The sequence below is a fragment of the Sapajus apella genome, unplaced genomic scaffold (assembly GCF_009761245.1).
Source record: "Sapajus apella isolate SASKATOON/1434 unplaced genomic scaffold, GSC_monkey_1.0 scaffold144, whole genome shotgun sequence".
NCBI lineage: Eukaryota > Metazoa > Chordata > Mammalia > Primates > Cebidae > Sapajus > Sapajus apella.
This window is the reverse complement of record NW_022437084.1, coordinates 667,810-685,599: the sequence shown is the minus strand read 5'-3', so window position 1 is coordinate 685,599 and position 17,790 is coordinate 667,810. Positions and strand designations below refer to the sequence as shown.

The window sequence follows — 17,790 nt, the reverse complement described above, 5'->3', positions numbered from 1 at the left end:
CACAGGAGTCCGGGCTGGGTGTGTGTGTGTGTGTGTGTGTGTGTGTGAAAGCTGAAGTCTTCACAGGAGTCCGGGCTGGGGGGGGGGGTGTGTGTGTAAGTGAAAGCTGAAGTCTTCACAGAAGTCCGGGCTGAGGTGTGTGTGTGTGTGTGTGTGTGTGTGTGTGTAAGTGAAAGCTGAAGTCTTCACAGGAGTCCGGGCTGGGGTGGGTGGGTGTGTGTGTGTGTGTGTGTGTGTGTGCGCGCTTGCAAACGTACTGCATATTTTTATCGATGTTTCCTTTCAGGTTTTATATGTTAGTATATAATAAAGGCAGCTATTTTTCCAATATTTATATTTTTGAATTATTTGTGAATTTGTACTTATACCCCATATTCCTTCTCTCTGTATCCCTCTTTTTTTTTTTTCAGTGTGTTTCTTGTTCTTCATATTGAAGTGTGTATATAAACACTCATTTTTTTTTTTTTTTTTTTTTTTTTGAGATAAAGTCTTGTCTTATTGCCCGGGCTAGAATGTAACAGTGTGATCTTGGCTCACTGCAACTGCCACCTCCTGGGTTCAAGCCATTTTATTCTGCCTCAGCCTCCCGAGTAGCTGGGATTATAGGTACCCTTCACCACACCCAGCTAATTTTTTGTATTTTTAGTAGAGATGGCATTTCACCACGTTGACCAGGCTGGTCTCGAACTCCTGACCTCAGGAGATCTGCCTGCCTTGTCCTCCCAAAGTGCTAGGATTACAGGCATGAGCCACTGTGCCTGGCTGTATATAAAGCCTGGCTGTATATAAACACTTTTAAATTTATATGAAGCCTTTTAAAGAGGTGTGAAGGTAACAGTGTACAAAGGAAAAAATGTACAGTTTTTCACCATCCATATGGCCTTATTTAAAAAACTGACACAAGAATTACCTACTACTTAGGCATGATGCTGTGTGGATTATCCTTTGTGACCTTCCCTTTCACCTTCATGTTACTTCCACACTTCACAGAAGAAAGGCATTCAACCTACATTGAGGGTCTTGCGTTTCACTGGTTTGAGAGAACCAAATAAAGAGACAGATACTCAGGGCCACATGTTAAGGTGAATGTACACCTGAAAGTTGTTTTGCTTTCCAGTCAACAGGTCCTGGCTACCCTGGGAAGAGACAAGAAATGAATGAAGAAAGAGGAAGATTCCAGGACCTAGATATGATTTCTGTGAATACCCTTCACTGGTAGTGACCGGGGTTTCTAACTAGAAATTTAAGGCAGATCCAGAGGAGACAAAGACAGAGTATCCCAGTGCTGGCCATTTCCGACAACAGAAGAAAATGCTCAATGCCCAGGTGACTTTTCTCTATTTTATTCTCTCCTTTATTCCATAGCGGATTTGTAGAGACCTGTAAGAAATCATTTCAGAATCTAGAGAGAAATAAACTTTAACTCCTACATCATGGCAAAGATCAGGAATGGAGCGTTTATAAGATTCCTACAAAATGACTGATGTTGGAACATAATGCCTGGCTAGATCTTTTCTATTACGTTAGCTGTCAGCTTGCATCTGATGTCTCTTGTCAGCCAGTACAGGAGAGTCATGCTAAGTTATATAATATACAGTAACTGAGGAGAAAGCAGAGCTTCCTCAGTAGATCATTATTTCATGGCAGTTAGATCTCAAGAAAAATTTGCCATCCTTCTCAGAGGTGATGTGGTGAACAGTGTTTTGAACTAGCTTTCTAATAAAGGCAGAAGATTTCTTACTGCTGTTTATTACAGCGTTCCTGAGATACTCCTATGGAAAAAGACCGGGTAAACTCAGTGCACTGACACAGTTTTTTCAGGGGACGAAAGCAAGACCACTGAAAGGACTCAGTCTTGTGTGTCTGTGTGAGCTTATTTAGGAATAAAATCTAAGTGGCCTAGGAAAATGGAAGGCGTGTTTAACTTCCATTTGTCCTGAACAGGTGGCTGAACTGGCATGTAACTACAGATTTGGCATTAGGCAGTTGGGTCTTGAGTTGTTGGGTGCTGTGCTTGATAATTTTACCTCATCTCAGAATGTACAGAATCCTGCATTTTCATCTCCAGTTCTTCCATACTTTTATTGCTTGATGTAAATTACTCGTGGATTCCAAAGGGAAAAAATTGTGGTTTGTGGTTTTTTTGTTTGTGTGTGTGTGTTTTTTTTTTTTTTGAGACGAAGTTTCGCTCTTGTTACCCAGGCTGGAGTGCAATGGCGCGATCTCGGCTCACCGCAACCTCCGCCTCCTGGGTTCAAGCAATTCTCCTGCCTCAGCCTCCCGAGTAGCTGGGACTACAGGCGTGCGCCACCATGCCCAGCTAATTTTTGTATTTTTAGTAGAGACGGAGTTTCACCATGTTGACCAGGATGGTCTTGATCTCTTGACCTCGTGATCCACCCATCTCGGCCTCCCAAAGTGCTGAGATTACAGGTGTGAGCCCCTGTGCCCAGCCCCAAAGGGAAGTAAATTCTATTGATGAAGTACACACTGTTTAAAAAAGTAAATTCCTTCTTCATAACTTACTTCCTAATCCCCTTATACTGCTTCAACAAATATTTGGTAGCACATACTTGCTGTCACCAAACTGTGTGCATCTCTATATGTATATATATGTATGTCTTCTAATACATACATCTGTGTCTTTTATGTATGTGTCTGTATATATAAACACATTTATTATGGCTTCTTTTGCTTCAGTGGAATCACATTCCACCTGTTGGTCACCTTAGATCAAGCGTGTACAACCTATGGTCTGGTCTGTGGGCTGCATGCAGCCCAGGACAGCTTTGAATGCAGCCCAACACAAATTTGTAAATTTTCTTAAAACATTATGAGAATTTTTTGGGTTTTTTTTTTCAGCTATCATTAGTGTATTTTAGGTGTGGCCCAAGACATTTCTTTTTCCAGTATGGCCCAGGGAAGCCAAAAGATTGGACACTCCTACCTTAGATGGCATAGTTTTAGAATATAAAGGAATAATCTAAAATAAAATTCCTTTATTTTAGAAAATAAAGGAATGTAATTAATTGAAGAATATTAACTATATAAAATTCCATTTGTCTAAAGTCATACATAAAAATATTGTTAAACTGGCCGGGTGCGGTGGCTCAAGCCTGTAATCCCAGCACTTTGGGAGGCCGAGGCAGGTGGATCACGAGGTCAAGAGATCGAGACCATCCTGGTCAACATGGTGAAACCCCGTCTCTACTAAAACTACAAAAAAAAATTAGCTGGGCATGGTGGCACGTGCCTGTAATCCCAGCTACTCAGGAGGCTGAGGCAGGAGAATTGCCTGAACCCAGGAAGCAAAGGTTGCGGTGAGCCAAGATTGCACCATTGCACTCCAGCCTGGGTAACAAGAACGAAACTCCGTCTCAAAAAAAAAAAAAAAAAAAAAAAAAAAATATTGTTAAACTATGTAAAGTATTTAAGTGAGTGCCTGCCACATAGATACTGATACATGGAGTCCTTTGTGTCTTTAAATCTTTCCCAATACTTAAAAATATGACATTATCAAATCACACAGTTTTCAATGATCCAGTATTCTTTTGTCTTATCTTGCATTTTCCTCATCGCAGGTGAGGTTGAAACCCTTTATGTGTATGTCTTGGCCAACTGGATTTTTTTCTCGTGAAATGCCTGACTTTATAACTTTTACATTAAAAAAACTTTTTTCTTGCTGGTTAATGAGTTATTTATATCTGCTACATATTGATCTTCTGTTTACTCCAAGTGTTTTTTAGCCTGTCATTTTTCTTTCAGCTTTATGATCTATTTTTCAATGTAGAAATTTAATTTTTTTCTTAAAATTTGTCTATTTTTTTCCTTTATGGCTTTGAACATGAATATATTTCATATTTACTTCTGCTTCCATGAATATATTTCACATTTGCTTCTATTGCCTTCTGGTTAGGACTTTAAAGAGGAAAAGCTTATTTTTGAGTATTAATTAGATAGAAACCTAAGGCTTTTTTTTTCCTAGATTTATTTCTCATGTGAAATAATTCAGAATGTGATAAGATCAGCGGCATTAAGAATTTGCAGATTCTACCAAGTCTGTTCTCTTCTCTGTGTTAAGTCAAGGCTCTGTTTTTTTATAGGAATCGCTGACACTGGAGGATGTTACTGTGGAGTTCACCTGGGAGGAGTGGCAGCTCCTGGACCCTTTTCAGAAGGACTTGTATCGGGATGTGATGTTGGAGATCTACAGCAACCTGGTATCAGTGGGTAAGGACAGATGCCCTGGGTCACCTGGAAGATGCCCAGTCTGTGGCCTTTGCTTTCTCAGCTCCTTACCCTTGGAAGTCACTGCAGTGCTCTGAATAGCAGATTTTTAGTGCATCCTCTGGCTTCTGATAAAAGGAGGTATCCATCATTGTCCAAGAGAGATTGGTTTCACAACTTTCCAAAGGTTTGAAATCCACAGATGCTCAAGTCTCATATAAATGGCATTGTATTTGCATATAACCTACACACACCTCCTCCCGAATTCTTTAAATCATCTCTAGGTTACGCTTGATACTTAATACAATGTAGATGCCATGTAAATAGTTGTTATACTCAATGTTTTGTTTTTATATTTTTCTTTAGAGACAGGGTCTTGCTCTGTCACCCAGAATGGAATGTAGTGGTTCCTTCATTGGCTTGCTGCAGCCTTGAATTGGATTCAAGTGATCCTCCTTCCTCAGCCTTTTGAGGAGCTATGCCTACAGGTGCAAACCACCATGCTTGGCCAATTTTTTTTTTTTTTTTTTTTTGGTAGAGATGGAGTCTGTGTTGCCCAGGCAGGTCTCCAACTCCTGGCGTCAAGTGTTGGTTTCATGTCAGCCTCCTATAGTGCCGGGATTATAGGCAAGAGCCACTGCAGTTTGTATTTTTTGTTATTGTATTGTTATTTTTTATTGTTGTTTTAAAAAATATTTTCAGTCCATCGTTGGTTGAATCCCTGGATGTGAAATTTTCAGATATTAAGGTCTAACTGTAATCTGCCCTTTCCTGAGACAAAAGCCTCTACTTTGCAGATGTGAAAACTAGCTGTTACCTAAATGTAACAGTCTCTCATGTTATATATCCCAGCCTAATCCATTGTGTCAAAGTCTTCTACCATTTCTCATAAACAGGTTTTCAAGTCAGCAAACCAGATGCACTCTCCAAGTTGGAACAAGGAGAAGAACCATGGATAATAGAAGATGAAAGGCATAGTCGAATCTGTCCAGGTACGTGAGAACCAGCAAGATGCATAAGTCATATTATAGTCAGTAAGAGAATGCTGTGTGGGTGTCTGAGACACAGAAGCAGTGACTACATTAAGAATAAGAATCGTATGGCCAGGCACGGTGGCTCAATCCTGTAATCCCAGCACTTTGGGAGGCCGAGGCAGGTGGATCACGAGGTCAAGAGATCGAGACCATCCTGGCCAACATGGTGAAACCCTGTCTCTACTAAAACTACAAAAAATTAGCTGGGCATGGTGGCACGTGCCTGTAATCCCAGCTACTCAGGAGGCTGAGGCAGAATTGCCTGAACCCAGGAGGCGGAGGTTGCGGTGAGCCGAGATCGTGCCATTGCACTCCAGCCTGGGTAACAAGAGCGAAACTCCGTCTCAAAAAAAAAAAAAAAAAGAATCGTTTTCTCTCCACCAATAACCCTTCCCATCTTAAGGTTATATTCTCGTTTACTACCATATATCTGTCCTGTCTGTGCTGGTGTTATATTGAATGTCCTCTATCTAAGGAGTTCACTTCTTAAAAGTTTCTACAATTTTGTTGAGTGTTTACCTAGAAAGGACTGTTTTGCATCTTACATCAGTTCTAGTCCAAACCAGGTCATAACTTATGTCTACCTCAGAGTACTTCCTCTGTACATTTGATTTCTGCTTTTCCTTTAGTTCATCTTAGACAGTAGCATTGTATTCATTTACCTAATGTGTTCTTCCCATTATAGACTGATTTTTTAACAGCTTAGATATTTTACATACCATACAATTTGCCAATTTAAAGTTTACTTTTCAGTGCTTTGTAGTATGTGAACAGTTATGTGACCATCACCTTTGTGAATTTTGGATTTCACTGAATTACTTAAAAAAAAATTTCCTTCCAAGCCCTTAGTCCTAGGCAATCACTAATCTACTTTTTATCTCTGTAGATTTGCCTGTTCTGGACATTTTATATAAATAGAATCAAAATATATTATTGTCGAATAACATTCCATTGTATGGATATACCATATTTTTATTTATCCATTCATCTGTTAGATGAACATTTCGGTTATTTCTACTTTTTGGCTTTTATGAATCATGCTGCTATGAACATTTGTGTACAATTTTTTCAGAAACATGTTTTCATTTTTCTTGAGCCTTCACCTAGGAGTATTATTACCGGGTCACTTGTAGTCCAGGAGGGGGTCCAAGTGCAGTACTTCTGGTCCCTCTCACACTGTGGACATTAAATTTCTTCCCAGCCACAGTGTGTGACAATACAGAGTATTACCAACTAGGGAAGCTCACTTGAGCCTTTGGTGGCCAGAGTTTTGATTGGGTTTCAGTCACATACAGCCCACCTACCTGGCTGATCTTTCGTCTTCAGGCTTTCCCAGAAGTTGGGCTAATATCTAGAGGGTCCAGTTTTTCCAAAGGTTGGAACTGATATGTCATGGCCCATAGCCCCTATCATAAATCGTATTGTTACACTGTTCTGTGGCCAAAGCCATCAGGCAAACAAAGACACTCCTATGGGACAGGACATGCCAGGGGCCTAAAGATCATTTCTTAATAGCGAAGAACAAATGCTAGACCTCTCTTTGGATGAGATTAGATCTAGTTCCTCACTACCCAGAAGATTACTGTAAAAATTAACAATAAAGTGGTTAATTTAGGAATACAGAGGAAACAGAGCATATCGGCAGTGTTGGGAACCAGCCCAACCCTGTGCATGGGTGCACCATGTCTCAGCAGTGAGGAGGGAGTGAGAAAAGAAAAAAAGAAAGACACAAGAATAGAAGTTTACAGCATAGGCCCAGGGGTCCAGCGCACTCTCCCAGGTGCAGGTTGGCCCTGAGCTCTGGGCTGCAAGCACCTTTATTAGGTGTATTATCTTGTTAATATTGCAGTCTGTGGGGAGAAGGGTTGAGGAGGAAGATAGCTGAAGGAAGTGCATGTGTCTGTAGCATGCAATAGCACACATGGTTCTCCTAAGAAATGCTAACTAAGGACACTGATATTTTACCACCCATTGTCTAACCAGGTGTTTTGGCAACAGAAGTATAGTGGATAAGGCACCATAAGGTCTGACCACACACAGTGCATTAAGGGGCTTTTATCTCCTGAGCATTGTGGACACAGAGCAGTTGGAATTGCTCCATATTCTGAGAACATGGCAGAGCCTGTGGCATTCTGGTGGCTGCCCTGCGAGGCTTTCTAGCCTTACCAGCACCCATCTGTGAAGACCCTCCCAAATCTTATGAGCAGAGGTTGCATTACTTCCCAGTAAAGCTCCCTTTACGAGATTGTTACACACTCTATGTTAGGAAGAGTTGTGGGACCAAAGCAGTTTTTTCACTGCTCTGCAACCACGCTGCAGTGTTCCACAGCTGTAGGGCACTCTCAGATGGTCTTTACCATAGGCCTCCTGTTACCACTTGATCTCTACTTTTATTTTACTGTACCATAGTTTGGATGTGATCCGTGGCACAAATCTCAGTGTATAAAAAGCAAAGCAAGCTTGTAATCATTTAACTGTAAGTAACACAGGTTGGGCCCTGGCCATCTCTTCCCACATGGCAGGATAGTCAGAATTGCAGCAAGAGTATGATGTGCACAAGGCATATCTAGATTTTAAATTAGGAATATGGTGACATGAATTAAGAATGAAGGCACGAAATAGGAATTGTGCAAGGCCATGGGCTTGACTATCAAAAGATTGGCTTCAAGTTGGCCAAGTACAGGTCAGTGATAGAAGCTATTTGTTGGAGAAATCTTGGAGCAGAAACATGGTAATATTCATGGTAATGTAAACTTTCTTTAATCAAGATGACTTTTGATTTTATTTTTATTTATTTATTTTTTGAGATGAAGTCTCGCTCTGTTACCAGCCTGGAGTGCAGTTGCGCAATCTTGGGTCACTGCAACCTCTACCACCTGGGCTCAAGTAATTCTCTGCCTCAGCCTCCCTAGTAGCAGGGTAGCAGGTACCTGCCACTACACCCAGCTAATTTTTGCATTTTTAGTAGAGAGGGGTTTCACCATCTTGGCCAGGCTGGTCTTGAACTCCTGACTTTGTGATCTACCCAACTTGGCCTCCCAAAGTGCTGGGACTGTAGGTGTGAGCTACCATGCCTGGCTGACTTTTGATTTTATATATGAGTAATTGAGGTAGCATGGTTGAGGGTTGGTTAATTTTATGTTTTTTTCTTTTCACAAGATAACTTGATAGTCTGACCTTTCACCTGGATGACAGCAGTGTAGCAACAATAAGGAACAGCTAAATGTCTTAAGAAAAACTGAAGGTGAAGCTGGCACAGCCTTTAGAAGGAATAAATTTATCATTTAGTACAACTTAACTGATGCTGAGACATAAATGTAGCATTACTGAAGTAGATGCTATTGGTGGCAGATGAGGAAACAGTATATCAGGGATATTGAAATGGGAAAAATTGGATATAACTTTTTTTTTTGAGACAGGGTCTCGCTTTGTTGCTCAGGCTACAGTGCAGTGGCACAATTTTGGCTCACTGCAGCCTCGACCTCCTGGGCTGAAGCAATCTTCCCACCTCAGCCTCCCAAGTAGCTGGGACTACAGGCGCACGTCACCATGGCAGGCTAATTTTTGTATTTTTTGTAAGGATGGTGTTTCACCACGTGGCCCAGGCAGGTCTGGAACTCCAGAGCTCAAGTGATCTGCCCACCTCAGCTTCCTAAAGTGCTGGGTTTATAGCTGTGAGCCAACGTGCTTGGCCTTGATTGACTTTTCTACTGCATGCAGAATGTGATTGAAGAAGATGACAGTTTTCATATCCTATGCAGCAGCACATTTGCTTCTGAAGGCAACTACATGGTACACTGGCTGGTGTACCATGCAAAATTCCTATCATTGTTTTCCTGTTTCATAATTAATGGAACATATGATAACGTGACACAGCTAAAGAAAAGGGTGGAGGGTTGACTGTAGGTGTTGTTCGCTAAATGTGATGGATGTTTTTGGAAAGTTAGTTGTCTACAGATTGAAGAGGGGCAAATTTAGTAACAGCATTACCATACAAGAGTCTATCTCAGTTCACTTAAGTTCAACAGTTGGGGATTTCCAATTCTTACTTGCCAGGCAACAAGAATGTAAATGTATTTATTCTATATATCTCAGTAAGTATATTTCCCTGATCTTTGTAGTCACAGTTTGGTTCCTCTAAGAGGGCTTAAATAATCCCAAAACTGTAGGGCCACAGCCCTACAGGGTTATGGGGTGTCCCCTATTGCTGTGTTGAGTTGTAGGATCCAAGAAACAAAGAGACAGTTCACAGGACTAGAAAAGAGCAGCTGGGCTTGGGGGGCCACACCACCTATGAGCAGAGACACGTGAGGCCCCAAATTTCCAGAAGCGTCTGTATTTATGAGGTACAAGACAGGGGGAAGGGTTATGAGTGAGGTCATCTATAGGCTTAATGATAAGGCATATATAATCACATGAGTAGCAAGCAAGGGGCCACTCCATTAGGTCACCTAGTCAGAGAGGTGGGCCATATATAGTAGGGGGCTGTGCTGTGTGCAGTAGTAGAGGGTCATATATAAAAAAGGGGGCTACCCGCATTAGGTCACTGAAGCAAGGAGGTGAGCTGTGTTGCAACAAGTGCCTTGCGCAACACTTCTTATCTAGGGGCTGGAGACTTCAAAGGATTCCTGTAGAAGGATGTTGTAAACCAATGCAGTGGGAGCTGACAGAGTGTGCTCTTCTCTAAGATAATTTATAGGAGGATGATTTGAGCCAGCCTAGTTGAAAAAGCTGACAGGGTGTACAGCTGCCATGGCGCAATTACACCAGAGGGGTTTTTCTCCCTCAGTTGTTCACGGGATCTCAGGCTGAAGGCCTGCTTTCCACAAGAACTGGATGCAAGGTACTGCAACTCCTTTTCAGGAGGAGTAACTCTTGCTCCAAGCTAGCCATGTAGCGGGTGCCGAGTGCTGCCGTCTAGGCCCTGGCCTGCCATACAGCATATGCCCTTTCAGGCAGGGGTGCTACTGCCTGGGTCATTGGTTCTTGTCCTGGTCTGGCTGTTTTTCCCATGTACTTGCTTCTGCTCTGTGATTGCTCTAGGCATTCCCCCTACTACAAACTACTATATGGTTATATAAAAGGATTATATAAATCAGCATTAAATGCGTCTGTACAGTTTCTACTACAATTCATTATATGATTATATACAAAGATTGTATGGACCTAAGTATGATTTTATATATATATATATATATATATATATATATATATGTATATATATGCTAGATCTAAGATAATATGGAGCTAAGTATGATTATATAAGCTAGATATAAGATTATATGGAACTAAGTATGATTATATATACAAGCTAGATATAAGTAAGTAGTAAGTTATACTTCAGGCACTAATTGTGCCTGGGATCTACACAGCTCTCCTTCCTCAGTGCCCATATGGGAGGTTACCCATACAAAACTACATGTTGGAATGTCTAAAACCTTAGTTCTGTACGTTAATCTTTTATTATACACGTCTTCTCAGCATGGTATCCTGGCCCAATGCTCACACCTGTAGTTCCAGCACTTTGGGAAGCCAAAGTGGGCAGATCACTTGAGCCCAAGAATTAAACACCAGCTTGGGCAACATGGGAAGACCCCACCTCTACAAAAAATACAAAAAATCAGTTGAGCATGGTGGCATGCTCCTATAGTCCCAGCTACTCAGGAGGCTGAGGTGGGAGAATCGCTTGAGCCTGGGAGGTGGAGGTTGCAGTGAGGCAAGATTGTGCCACTGCATGCCAGCCTGGGTGACAGTGAGAACCTGTCTCAAAAAAAAAAGTAATTCAGCCCTTTTTTCTCAAATAATAATAATAATTATTATTTTTTGAGATAATTATTTTTTCTAAAATAATAATCAGTATGTACTGATTATTTCCACACTGCCTTCTTCATTTATACCTCCAGCCAGATTGCTGATGTCTGTGTTACATATTTGATAACCATTTCAAAGTGGCTCAAGCCATATAGTTAGTAATCTCTGAGTCCTCACTTTCCTTAATCACTCTCCCCACTGAATTAATCATTTAACCTTCTTTTCTTTTCCTCCACCTCTCACCATCTACACTGCTCCTTCAAACCACACTTAATATCTCCAACTTCCTTTTTTTTGTTGTTGTTTCTTCTTGTTTATTCAGTTTTTCCTAACTAGAATTCAACATCAGTGAGAATAAGGCATATTTTATTTTATAAATCTCAAATGCCAGCAGAGTGCCTTGTCTATAGGAGTCATTCAACAAATACTAGTGGAGTGAATAAATACAACCCTCAGCATTTTGGATCAGTTGCCTTTTCCACCTTTGTGGTCTGATATCTCCCCAAATTTTATGGAATGGTGTTCCCCCAAGCCCTGTTGTTTGCTTGTAATAATGACTTGCTTGATGCTGGGCACGGTGGCCCACGCCAGTAATCTCAGCACTTTGGGAGGCCAAGGCAGGTGGAATGCGTGAGGTCAGGAGTTTGAGACCAGCCTGGCCAACAAGGGGAAACCTCATCTCTACTAAAAATACAAAAATTAGCCAGGCGTGGTGATAGGCACCTGTAATTCCAGCTACTTGGGAGGTTGAGGCAGGATAATCACTTCAACCCAGGAGATGGAGGTTGCAGTGAGCTGAGATTATACCATTGCACTCTAGCCTGGGTGACGAGAGCAAGATTTTGTCTCAAATAATAATAATAATAATAATAATAATAATGACTTGCTTGTATTTTACTATGTCTGCATGTTTTGCAAGTTCCTATTTAGAAAGCTGTCAAATCTATATAGATTATCAACTGCCTAACCTTATTTGCACACAGACTGCTTTTACCTTTTGGTTTGTTTATTATGTCTTTACCAAAGTGTATACATGAAGTTGCTTTTCTACTGTTATCATAGTATTGTCATTAAAGAGACATTAGAGAGCCATATTTAAAAACACCTGGCCAGGTGCAGTGGCTCATGCCTGTAATCCCAGCACTTTGAGAGGCTAAGGTGGGAGGATCACCTAAGGTTAGGAGTTCGAGACCAGCCTGGCTAACATAGTGAAACCCTGCCTCTACTAAAGATACAAAAATTAGCTGGGCATGATGGCATACACCTTTAATCCCAGCTACTCTGGAGGCTGAGGCAGGAGAATTGCTTGAACCCAGGAGGCGGTGGTTGCAGTGAGCTGAGATCATGCCACTGCACTCTAGCCTGGGTAACAGAGTAAGACTCTGTCTCAAAAAAACAAAAATAAATAAATAATAAAATAAACACACCAAGGATTTTTTTTTTAAAGAAAACACTTTTATCCCCAACAAGATATGAAAGGATTCATTGTTCTCTTCTTTCCCAGAAAATAACAAAGTTGATGAACATCTTCAGGATCACTTGGAAAATCAAAGGATGCTGAAGAGTGTGAAACACCACCATAAACATAATGCATTTGGAAATACTGCCTCTCAAACCAAAAGCCATTGTCTTTTCAGGGAAAATCATGATACATTTGAGTTGTATATAAAAACTTTGAAATCAAATTTAAGTTTAGTCAACCGGAACAAAAGCTGTGAAATTAAGAACTCTAATAAATTTAATGGAGATGGGAAATCATTTCTTCAGGGTAAGTATGAAGAGCTTCATTCTGCAGCTAAATTCTCTGTAAGTACAAAATCCAATAGCATCAAATCCCAAGTCAGTAAGCATCAAAGAACTCAAGAAATAGAGAAAACCCACATATGCAGTGAATGTGGGAAAGCGTTTGTCAAGAAGTCTCAGCTCACTGATCATGAGAGAGTTCATACTGGAGAAAAACCTTACGGATGTACTTTGTGTGCAAAAGTGTTCTCCAGAAAGTCCAGGCTAAATGAACATCAAAGAATTCATAAAAGAGAGAAATCTTTTATATGCAGTGAATGTGGAAAAGTCTTCACCATGAAGAGTCGTCTGATTGAACATCAGCGAACTCATACTGGAGAGAAGCCCTATGTATGCAATGAATGTGGAAAAGGCTTCCCAGGCAAACGTAATCTCATTGTACATCAGCGAAATCATACTGGAGAGAAATCCTATGTATGTAGTGAATGTGGAAAAGGCTTCACTGGGAAGAGCATGCTTATCATACATCAACGAACTCATACAGGAGAGAAACCCTACATTTGTAGTGAATGTGGGAAAGGCTTTACCACAAAGCACTATGTCATCATACATCAGCGAAATCATACAGGAGAGAAACCGTATATATGCAATGAATGTGGGAAAGGCTTTACCATGAAGAGCCGTATGATTGAACATCAACGAACTCATACAGGAGAGAAACCCTATGTATGCAACGAATGTGGAAAAGCCTTTCCCAGGAAGAGTAATCTCATTGTACATCAGAGAAATCATACAGTAGAGAAATCATATCTATGTAGTGAATGTGGAAAAGGTTTTACTGTGAAAAGCATGCTCATAATTCATCAGCGAACTCATACTGGAGAGAAGCCCTACATATGCAGTGAATGTGGGAAAGGCTTCCCCTTGAAGAGTCGGCTGATTGTACATCAGCGAACTCATACTGGAGAGAAACCTTACAGGTGCAGTGAATGTGGGAAAGGTTTCATTGTGAATAGTGGACTGATGTTACATCAGCGAACTCATACTGGAGAGAAACCCTACATATGCAGTGAATGTGGAAAAGGTTTTGCCTTTAAGAGCAATCTTGTTGTACACCAGCGAACTCATACTGGAGAGAAACCCTTTTTGTGCAGTGAATGTGGAAAAGGCTTCACCATGAAACGCTATCTCATTGTACATCAGCAAATTCATACAGGAGAGAAGTCTTGTATATGTAGTGAATGTGGAAAAGGCTTTGCCATGGAAACTGAGCTTGCTTTACATAAGCAAGTTCATACTGGAGAAAAACCTTATGGATGCAATGAATGTGGTAAAGGCTTTACTGTGAAGAGCCGTCTAATTGTTCATCAACGAACTCATACAGGAGAGAAACCTTTTGTATGCAGTGAATGTAAAAAAGCCTTCTCCTCAAAGAGAAATCTCATTGTACATCAGCGAACTCATAATGGAAACAAACCGTAACAATGCAATGGACATGGTCATGCCTTTGGGAAGCAAATATGTCTTGTACAACATCAGAGATTTCACAGTATAGATTTTCTTTATGTGTACTGAGTATGAAAAATCATATTTCAAAATCCAGTGTTATCTACTACATGAATGCTATCAATGTCAGAAAGCCTTCATCATGAATTCAGGCTCTGAATTCTTTGATGTACCAGTGTATATAAAATAACTCATCTGAGAGAGATTCTGTGGATTGGGGGTAACCTTTCATTTGTCAGTCTTCACTAAAATTATAAAAATGTGCACATGAGAAATGTATAAGGTAAATAGTCCTTTTGCAGAGAATCTGAACTGATTATATACAAGTAAATTCATGCAGAGGGAAAACCATGTTAGTAATGTGAACATATTAAACATCAGTGTGTTCCTAGCATACATACATGTAGGCAGTGTAGAGCAGCCTGTGGCCAGATTTTCACCCTTGGAAGATTATGCAATTTGCAGGAGTGAATTTTAATGAATGCAGAGAATGCACTAGTGCCTTAAGTGATTAATTACCTCATATTGTTTGTCACAATAACGAAGGAAATAAACTTGACATATCCAATGCAGAAAAGTCTTGACAATTTTCTAAGTAACTATGTCTTGAAAAGTATTTACTGTGATAAATCTTACAAAGGGGGAAGCTAGCAAAGCCTTCTATGGGAAGAAAGACCCTATGTCACCAGTGATCATAATAGATCATCAGTGAATTCACACATATTAGCAGCATTATCATGGAAAAGCCTTTGCCCAGAAATAAAACCTTAACAGTTGGCAGATATATTTCATACTGGAGGAAAAAATTCAGGTGGCAATGAATACAGTAGGATTTCTGTGATACATTCTGCCTCATCATCATCACTTCATGCAGAAATAAAACTTATGTGAAGAATAGAAAGGATCAGAAATTTATGAAGTAAAAAAGCCTCATGAAAATGATACATATTTGAGGGCTTTCTGTCACAAACCTAAACTCGTGATACACTTGATGTCTTTTCTGGGACAGCATACCTTGCATCATAATTATCAATAATTCCATAATTGTAAAGTGGGCTGTTCCTATCGATTAAATTTTAATGCTTCATACAACACAGGCTGTTTTCTGTGTCAACCTAGTATGATTTTTCTTACATATTATAGGCCCTAAATTTATTTTTTCAGTCTATTCATAAATGTAATTCAGTATATTTGGATGTGTTTATCCAAGTTAGTAGGTAACGTTATGTAGTTTGCAAAAATGTCTTAAATATTATTTTCCTAAAATTTGTTTTGAAGTAATTTTAGATTCACAAGAGATTACAAAATATACAAGTTTCCTGAGTATCCTTTGCTTACCATCATCAATGTTACCTTACATAACCATAATAATCAAAACCAATAAAATGACATTAGTACAATGCTGTCAAAGTACAGCCTTTATTTGGACTTTACTACTTCATGCATGCAGTAATTGTGGTTTTATTTATCTTCGTGCAGAGGTCTAAGAAATTCTATAAGATGTATAGATTTATGTAAATCCTACCACAATCAGGATGTGGAACTGTTGTGCCAACAGAAAGAAACATCCTCTTGCTACCTCCTTTTTTTTTTTTTTTTTTTTTTTTGAGATGGAGTTTTGGTGGTGTTACCCAGGCTGGAGTGGAAGAGTGCAATCTTGGCTAATGGCAACCTTACCTCTCAGGTTCAAGTGATTCTCCTTCCTCGGCCTCCCAAGCACTTGGGATTATAGGTACCTGCCGCCACGCCCCACTAATTTTTGTATTTTTATAGTAGAGATGAGATTTCACCATGTTGTTCAGGCTGGTTGAACTAACCTTGGGAGAACCACCCACCTCTGCCCCCCAAAGTGCTGGGATTACAGGTGTGAGCCACTGTGCCCTGCCTCCTCTTGCTACCTCTTTATACTCACACTGTCCTCCCAGCATAACCCACAGTAACCACTGATCCCATCACTCTTAATTTTGTCATTTCAAGAATGCTTTGAGATAGGGCTTTGTTCACTCGGCAAATTACCCTTAAGATCCATCCAAGTTACTGGGTGTCTAGTTTTAATTTTTGTTACTGAGTTACTATTCTTTTAAATGGATGCACTGGGATTTGTGTATCCATTCAGTGTTGATGGACATTTGGGTTGTTTCCAGTGTTTTGCTGTTATAAATAAAGATGCTGTGACTATTTGTGTACCCGATACTGTGTGAACATAAGTTTTTTATATATTTCGGATAGACACCTGGGGCATGACTGCTGATGAATATGTAAGTTTGTGTTACACTTTGAAAGAAACGGCCAAACTCTTTGCCAGAGTGGCTGTACTAATTTACATTCCCACCACCAATGTGTGAGCATTCCATTTGTTCCATGCCCTTTCTAGCTCTTGGCACTGCCAATGTGTCAGCTTTCCTATTAGGTACGTGGTAGTATGGGATCATGGCCTCAATTTACACATCCCTAACAGAAAATAACATTCAGCATCTCTACATCCACTGAGAACCATATCAAGCAAAAATTGTAACTGTTGCTTCTAACCAGCAAATATAATTTTTAAAACTCAGAAGAATGTATTTTACCTCTCTGTTCCTTTTTCTTCATTTCTGATGTTGTTTTCCTTTGGTTATTTCCTTTTTATGTGAACTTCCTTAATCATTTCTCTTTAAGCAGGCCTGCTGGCAAAAAATTACAAGTTTCCCTAGAAACATCATTCCTGTTTTCTCTATCCAGAGTTATTTCCCTTGATCTAATATGGAGATTTAATCCAGTTTATAAATGGTGGGTTCTCTTTAAAAAAGAAATGGACATTTGCCATAAAGTATTGTGGCAGAATTCAATCCCTGACTCCATATTGAGTAATTCACTCCTTGGAAAATATTTTTTGAGCTTCTACACTATGGCAGGCATGTTGTAGACAACGGAGACACATCAATGAACAAAACCAGCAGAGTGATGGCTTTGATACTGCATACGGTCTGGTGAAGGAGACTGAGTAAGATACATACAAAACTGAATTCGGATAAGTGCTAGGAGGAAATATAAAGCCTAGTAAGTTCATAAATGGTAATCAAAGAGTTATTTTAATTAGAGTTTTCAGGGAAGGCTTTTCTGTGCAGATGTAATTTTTTTCTTTTTTTTTTGCTCTGTCACGCTCACCCAGGCTGGAGTGCAATGGTGCGATCTCGGCTCACTGCAACCTCTGCCTCGCGGGTTCAAGCGATTCTCCCTGCCTCAGCCTCCTGAGTAGCTGGGATTACAGGCACCCATCACCACACCCAGCTAATTTTTGTATTTTTAGTAGAGACGGGGTTTTGCTGTGTTAGCAAGGCTGGTCTCAAACCTCTCAAAGTGCTGGTATTACAGGTGTGGGCCGCCATGCCCGGCTGCAGATGTAATTTGAACCAAGGCCCAACTGTACTATGGGGAAACAGCCACCATATTTGTAAAAAAAAAAACTTTTTTTTTTTTTTTTTTTTTT

At 40.2% G+C, this 17,790-nt stretch overlaps 1 protein-coding gene across 2 annotated transcripts in view; it reads left to right on the top strand.

Annotated features, from left to right (window-relative positions):
- ZNF432 (zinc finger protein 432) overlaps positions 1–15,415 on the top strand; it is a 15,890-nt gene extending 475 nt beyond the window's left edge. The window contains exons 1-5 of one of the 2 annotated variants that reach the window (XM_032264356.1): positions 577–606; positions 1,125–1,326; positions 4,104–4,230; positions 5,124–5,219; positions 12,577–15,415. In XM_032264356.1, the coding sequence (XP_032120247.1) occupies positions 1,312–1,326; positions 4,104–4,230; positions 5,124–5,219; positions 12,577–14,297 (1,959 nt within the window). In that variant the 5' untranslated portion in view covers positions 577–606; positions 1,125–1,311 and the 3' untranslated portion in view covers positions 14,298–15,415. Of the gene's footprint in view, positions 1–576; positions 607–1,117; positions 1,327–4,103; positions 4,231–5,123; positions 5,220–12,576 lie in introns of those variants that run through there. The other variant, XM_032264354.1, reaches the window with a different exon arrangement.
- Positions 15,416–17,790: the final 2,375 nt, after the last annotated feature.